At 38.5% G+C, this 7,719-nt stretch overlaps 1 protein-coding gene across 1 annotated transcript; it reads right to left on the bottom strand.

Moving 5' to 3' along the window:
• Positions 1-1,972: 1,972 nt before the first annotated feature.
• On the bottom strand, positions 1,973-4,256 carry LOC119982236 (cx9C motif-containing protein 4). Its single transcript, XM_038825506.1, has 2 exons — positions 4,101-4,256; positions 1,973-2,482 (listed from the first exon to the last, which is right to left on the bottom strand). Exons 1-2 carry the CDS (start codon positions 4,184-4,186, stop codon positions 2,377-2,379), a joined length of 192 nt encoding a protein of 63 aa, XP_038681434.1. The 5' UTR covers positions 4,187-4,256; the 3' UTR covers positions 1,973-2,376.
• Positions 4,257-7,719: the final 3,463 nt, after the last annotated feature.

Below are 7,719 nucleotides of genomic sequence, written 5' to 3'. Positions count from 1 at the left end.
CTGAATATTTCATGCAAGTAGCTCACCGGAAAATGATGCAAAAATACTCGACTTTGTAAGGCAACAAGGTATGTATATATATGTACTCTTTTTTTTTTTTTTTTTTATCTATATTGGGTTGTTTGGGGTGAGGGGGACACCTTCAACCAAAAATCCTTGGGGGACTGGGGTTTCGGAATCTGGAGTCCTTCAACTTAGCTTTGCTTGCAAAGCAAGGCTGGAGACTTTTGTCAAATGAGAAGTCCTTGTGCTTTAAGGTGCTCAAAGCAAAATATTTTCCGGATTGTGATTTCATGAGAGCTGGTGTGGGGCATAATCCCTCATGGTCTTGGAGAAGTCTTTGTGAAGGTAGGGAGGTGCTGGAGAAAGGTTTGATTTGGAGAGTGGGGAACGGGCATGATATATCAGTCTGGTATGATAAATGGATCCCCCGACCATGGAACTTCAACTTAATCACTCCTATTCATGCTCAGTTGGGGCACTTGAGGGTCCATAGTCTTATTGATGATCAAATTGGGGGTTGGAATGTAAATTTCTTAAAGGAAATATTCCACCCCATAGATGTGGATGCTATTTTGCAAATTCCTTTGGGAGATGTGGGGGCCAAGGATGTTCGCCGATGGAGCTTTAATAGTAATGGCCATTACTCTGTCAAGAGTGGTTATCATGTCTATGAGGATTGGATTCATAATGAAATGGGTGCCCCTTCGTCCAGTTATTCTTCGGAGTCTAAATTCTGGAAGGCTATTTGGTCGGCCGAAGTGCCCCCCAAAGTGAAGTCTTTTATTTGGAGGTTATGCACAGACTTTATTCCCACCTTTTCAAAATTGCAGTCGAGATCTATAGAGGTCCATTCTGGATGCTTATTGTGTGGAATGGATTATGAATCGTCAAGGCATTTGTTCGCAGAGTGTAAGTGGGTCTGAAAAGCCTTGAATGCCGCTGGATTATCTCATATATCAAAGCCTGCGAGGAGTGATTCTACTTTTGCTTGGCTCTGTGGTGTGTCCCTGGATGTAACTAAAGAAGATTTTAATCGAGTAATTATTAGCTTTATGGCAAGTGTGGCTCGTGAGGAACATAGTCCTTCACAATTCCTATGTTGGCAAACCCGAAGAGGAGGGGATTTTAGCTGAGCGTATGCAGAATGACTACAAGGTGGCCCAGACCATTGGAAATGACAGACAAGGTAGTTCTTTGGCAGTTATGACAAGAACACGTTGGGATCCCCCTCCAATAAATGTTATTAAGATCAACTTTGATGCTGCTATCAAATCTCCTCATGTTGGAATTGGTGTGATTGCTAGGGATGATAAGGGGAGACATAGCCTCTCGCTTCCATTGCATCGTTGCCCCTTCGGACCCTTTTTTTGCTGAGTGTCTTGCTGTTAAAGAGGCGCTGAAGTTTGCCATTTCAAGCCAGTGTAGATCCATAGTCTTAGAAGGTGACTCGTCTTCGGTGATCTCAGCTTTGAGGAGTGATGAACATGCTCTATCAGAAGGCGGGTTATGTGTTAGTAGTGCTAAGGAGTTATTTAGTCATTTCAATGTTATTAGTTGCACCCATGTTAAAAGGACTGCTAATTGTATTGTTGATGTTCTAGCCAAGAAGGCTATTTCTTGCTCTGACTCTAGATCTTGGTCTGGAGAGTGTCCAGAGTTCCTTAGAATTGTTCTTGATTCAGAATATAACCCCAGTTTGGTTTAATGAAGTCTACATTTCTTCCAAAAAAAAAAAAAAAAAAAACAAGTATCCGTGCTGAATGGTTCGTCTTTTCCTTTCCTTTCCCTGTAGTTTATTAATTTTCAAGCACTTTCCATCATAAGAGTCTGCTTATCAAAAAAAAAAATCATAAGCCTTTTATCAAATTTGCTATATTACCAGCAGTGAGGAATCTAGTTTATTAATGAAGCTTATGGTCCAAGGTGCATAAATCAAATGATTCTCCACCTTTTCAGAGAGTTATCAAACTGAACACAAAGAAAAAACAAACTTGATCTCATTGAACAAAAAGTTTCAGGAGCAAAGATAAAATCCGACTTGCCTTCACCAGGGATAACTGGTACAAAGCAAACAAATACATGAACAGCTTTTTCTGGATATTGTCAAGCAATCTGTAACTAGTCAGTATAATCTATCAAGTAACCTGCAGTATCACATAAAATCTTCTATATCATATCAAGATCATGATGTGTGGATGTCCGTTATAATTTGCCTGCAACACACAGTGTGTCCATCGACACAACTCTTTCAGGCTTTTTTCAGAAAATTTAATTCGTCTGAAACTTTTATTTCTCTCCATTGTGTAAGTACTGTCAGCTTCTTGATAATTACCCGGACTTTAAAAAAAAAACTACCATCGGAGTTTGGGAATCTTATTTCGGCTTTTGCTTCAGAAGGGCAGAAACAGAAGCACAATGTGTTGAGTTGTAATTGCACTTCTCGCAGCAAGATTGCAGCTTCTCAATGACTTGAAGGCACCTATACCACATCAACACACTAATTAGCAACAAAATGAGCGAAAGAGAGGTCCAAACTGATTATTGTTTGCACGCAAGTGTAAATATAAATATGTATTCAATTATTAATATCTAAGGCTGTTCACATTGAACAATAAAGCTATTCTGACAGAAGAAACTCAACCCATCATGTCAAAACTAGAAATTATAAATCATGAGGAGGTTTATGTAAATTCACCAAGCTGTCTGCTCTTACTGAACAGGATCAGAGGACCAACATTGATCATCTCGATGTCAAGGGAAGAACATGTGAAATACGGTACCATAAAAGCTCAAGAGCAAAGGATTGTACGCTAGATTCAATGTATGCCTAAAGGCCATATGGTTGATTGATCCTACTCCACTTTCCAGATAGGGTTAGTCTTACATCTATCATTGGTGTCTCTTATATACGAAAACGTCACTCAAGTGGTCTTGCTTTGGAATTGCTCAATTCTCTCATTGGACGAACTTTTCATGTTTTTATCTAATTTTGGAACAAAAAACTTGATCTTTTAACATCATTTTCGTACGAAACGTTCTATGGAGTCTAAACTAGCAAGTTAGAATCTAAGAACAATAAAAAGAATACAATGGTTCCCTTTGGTGGTTCGGAATTGCTCAACTCTCTCCATGGACGAATTTTTCAGAAATTAAAGAGGTGAAGATCTTATGAAGGGTAAATATAGACCAGGAGTACCAACATCACTTATAAAGCCACCAGCAAAAGCTAAGAAGACTGGTCTAAAACAGATATAACAGAAATTTGAGATTCATGATACATTAGACTGCTCTGACCTTTGAGCAATTAGACTAATAAATTCATCTACATCCAAGTGATTTAAAACAGTGCTCTAGTTACTGAGTCTAAATAGAAGCGATTTAAAACAGTACTCTAATTACGGAGTCTAAATAGCTTCCATATGCAATATATCCATGATTGGCATATCTTTTACTATAAAGAATAAGGTGTTCCAATTTCAACTATAAATTCATCTAGTGACAATAAATTGAGCAAGATCAAAGCAGTCAGAGGTTATAGTCATAATTCATTAGTTGGGAGGGCAGAAAATCCTAAAATGGGCGTAGTCATGTAGCTTTAGTCGTCAACGGCTCAGTGCCTAGAAATCCTCAATCTGGTTCAATTTAAATCATTAGTCCTATTAACCAAAATGAAGTAAAATCTAACAAAAATGCACTAAAGTATCATAAGCAACGGAAAGAAAAACCAGCAGCTATAAATAAAATCGGAGACCACGTCGATCTTTACAACCTGAAAATAGTTTACTCAAACATCTCCACTCAGTCACCCAGAAATTATGTACAAGAAATTCTCAATCGCAATTTGACGTAAGCTAATCCTCAATTTGAAATTTACTCACTTTTTCGTTTTCTGGGGAATCAACCAGTAAATGATAAGTCATTTTCCTCTTTTCCACAACTTAAATTTTCCGGGCCATCGAACTTATACGGACAAACCCTAAACCATATATGAGACAGAAAACTGACAACCCAAATAATTTTCTCTCTTTATTTTTCCTTCACCCAATTACCATCGCACCCGATTATCATCGCGGAATCAAAACGCAAAGTGAACTTACTTGTGAGAGAGGAAGTTGTTCTTGGTGAGACACGCTTGAATGTCACAGGCTTCTTTCTTGCACGGTTCCTTGCTCTGTTGTGCCATGCCCTCTCGCAGGTTAAGCCGTTAAGGGAAAAGAAAGGAGTAGAGAAATGGGCAAATAGCACCCCAACCGAACCTTTGTGTTTCTGATATATATGGAGACCGAACCTTCTGGGTCTGCCACGTATCTTTAAGAGTCCTTTGGTTCGACCCTTGGATTCTTTTCATATCGGCCGTTCGATTTATTTCTCACATATGACAAACCCTATCCTTCACAATTCTTCTATCTGCCTCTTCTTCTTCAGAACTACACCTCTCTTAAGCAGGGTTTTGAAAACCAGACCGGACCGGCCGGTTTAACCGGTTTAACCAGTGACCGGTACTTATCCGATTCGATAAATTTGACTGAACTGACCGGTCGAACCCGGTTTTGGCACCGGTTTACTTTTTAACTCGTGAACCGGAGAGTTTTCCGGTTCAAAGACCGGTCCGGTTTTCAAAACATGACTCTTAAGTCTCTTTATCTAAATTAAGCTTTTATATTTTACAAATAGCAAATTTATGTTTTACATGGAGTGGAGTGATTAATCATCGTTTGCTCTTATTTCAAGTTCTAACTAAGGAAGTAGTAATGGTGTTGGGGAGGGTGGTGTGTTTCTCATGTTAGGAGAAAGTCAAATGAAGCAGCCCATTTATTGGCTAAGAGAGGGGTTGAGTCGAGCTCTTTCTAATCTTGGTTTGATTCTGTTCCCCTTTTCTAGAGAGTATAGTGATGAAAGATAGGTTTCAGGGGGAAGGTCCTTCTTCTGGGTAACTAGTTCTTTGTGCTGCTTGTGTACAACTTTGTTTTTGCTTTGTTGTTTTGTAATCCTAGTGTTTCGTCTACCTGCGGGTAGAGAAAGTGTCCTCCTGAGGAGGGTTTGTATTGGTCTTTCTAATACATTTGGTCTTTGACCTTTTTTCAAAAAAAAAAAAAAATTCTTAAAATGATTTCATTATTCAACAAAGTGATTTTAATTTTTGTTTTGTATATTTCATTATGATGTAGAGTACAAGGATATTTTGATAATTTCATTTTACTATGATGGTGAATTTTTTTTAACCCAACCTAACCATCTCGTTAAATGAGTGAGGGTTGGGTTAGATTAATTCGGTCGAGGGTTGAGTCGGGTAGAAATGGGTTAATTTTTTTTAAAAAAAAGTTATAATCTTTTGTTCAAATCATAAAAAATTAAAATACCCTTAAGCCTACATCAATATTATTTATTGATTTCATTAAAACAACATACGATCAATATTATTTATTGATTTCATTGAACAACATACTAATAAATGTTCACTATAAGTTTGTTTGTTTTTTTTAAAAAAAACAAATGCACCGTAAATTTTATTAACCATGAGATAATAATACAAACTCAGGGAAAAAAAATGACTATAGATCACCTAAAGATCACCTCCAATCATACCAACCAAACATGGCAACATCAAAAATAGAAAAAAATTAGACTTGATAGGAGATGCCTTCCCTGAACAACGACTCATATAAACACCAAGAAGGAACCACATTCAAATCCTATTCAGAAGACAATGAAGACATTGTCACCACGAGAAGATAACGAAAAACTCTATCAAGACCCCCAAGAAAACCAAGAACTATTAGAAAACTATCAAAAATACCCATAAAACACACAAAAGAAAGCCAAGTTTCAAGAAACAAAGAAAAAGACCAAGAACGATAACCGTAACAATAGACAAAAAAAATCTTGAAGATAAAGGAAAGAAACTCAAAGGCAATCACCTAGAAACAAAAGGAGAAAGAGGAATCCTTTCAAGAGATACATAAACTTGAAGAAGAAAGTGGAAAGGGAATAGAATGTGATTAAACCTTCTTTTTATAAAAACAAAAGGGACCCAAAATAATCATTGATATAGTTTGGCCGCACGTTTAAAAGCCCTCGTTCTACTTTGTGTTTTCCAGCAACGGGCTAGCATGTTTGGTGAAGCCGAGTTCCATGTGTTTCAGCCTATGGCCTGTTGAACCACGTTTCAACCCACGAGAATGGTATAAAATTACGCGATTGCCCTTACATAAATGTAAAATGCCTAAACTACCCTCCTACATCAAAACCCTAGATCGTATGTACACTGCTCCTCCCACTTCACGCTCTCCACAAGAAGCACAGGCACAACACTAGCTACGCACTTCACCCTGGTTCCTGCTTCGACTGATACGCATATCTGGATAAGCACATCTCAACTCCTCAAATCTAGATAAGCACATCTCGACACCACGGGAAGTCTTCAATCATGCTCACTCGTCTCTCCGATCGGTCATTGAGCGGACATTTGGTGTGTTAAAAAATAAGTGGCAGATATTATCAACAATGCCCTCTTACTCATTTCCCACTCAAGTGAAGATCACAGTGGCATGCGATGTTCTACATAATTTTGTACGACTACACACAATGGATGACCTGAAGTGCATTGCATATGGTGATGATGACAACACTCTTCATGTTTCAGGCATGGAAACCAGTACAAGTGGAGTTGGAGCGAGCACTTCATATGACCAACCATTCATTGGTGAGGACCTAGAGATGGCAGTTAGACGCGATATGATTACGGCGGAAGTGTTTGCGTCGTACTAGATTACTTGCTTTTCGTGAATTGTCACACGTAATCAAATTATGTTAAGTCCTTTATTTTATATTAATGTACAATGTAAACATATCATTAATTTATATTAATATTATTATTCATCTAATATAACCTTTATTTATATACGCCAAACACTAAACTGCGTTTGACAGTACCTCACCACAGTTTTGAAAGTGATGCACCAAACAGCTTCTTCGTTTAAACTCACCTCACAACACCACAATTTTATGCCTCACAGTACAGCACAACACTTCACAGCAGTTCACAGCACTCCTAAACAGTACCATTATCATCGATGTGTGGCTCGCAATAAATGCATAGAAATTTGGAGAAGCATACCTTGATAGACCAAACAAACGCACGCCACTCCACAAGATACCTTGTCACATGGTCCACGACATTAATGTCAAATGAAAATTCAATGCAACTCAATCCAACAAGCATGTTGCCTTGATCAATGAAAAAATATAGATCACACCAATTGGACAATCGACTTTAAATAACCGCTCCTCAATGCTATATTATCCCCTTAAAACATTTTGACAATGACACTAACACTTTTTATTTTCCTTCGACAAGATCTTAGTCATACGATGCCATAGTAACACTCCTCTAAAAAACAAGATACTTGACTTCAAGAGTGGGGGACAAATTGTATGGGTCAAAATCTATCCTCATGTTAGATCTACTCAACAAAGACCCACGCGAGCCACAATCGGGCCCAATAGACCCACGGCCTGGGCTATCTACTCAACAAAGGCCCAAGCAAGTCTCAATCGAGCCCAACAGACCCACTACCTAGGCTACCTTCTCAACAGGCCCATGCAAGCCTCATAATCGGCTTACGACTCACAATCCCACGACCAAGGTCCTGGCTAACCCAACAAAGGCTCACGACCTCTACTACCCAATCAAGTTTGAAAGCTCTTTCATCAGCC

Source organism: Tripterygium wilfordii, chromosome 17 (genome assembly GCF_013401445.1).
Source record: "Tripterygium wilfordii isolate XIE 37 chromosome 17, ASM1340144v1, whole genome shotgun sequence".
Lineage (NCBI taxonomy): Eukaryota > Viridiplantae > Streptophyta > Magnoliopsida > Celastrales > Celastraceae > Tripterygium > Tripterygium wilfordii.
This window is presented reverse-complemented; position numbering and strand designations above follow the sequence as displayed.

Bases quoted from the DNA above. Each gene is read 5' to 3' on its own strand.
- LOC119982236 (XM_038825506.1), bottom strand. From the start codon at position 4,186: ATGGCACAACAGAGCAAGGAACCGTGCAAGAAAGAAGCCTGTGACATT. The intron at 2,483-4,100 runs GTAAGTTCACTT...GATGTGGTATAG, and splicing joins AACAACTTCCTCTCTCACAA to GTGCCTTCAAGTCATTGAGA.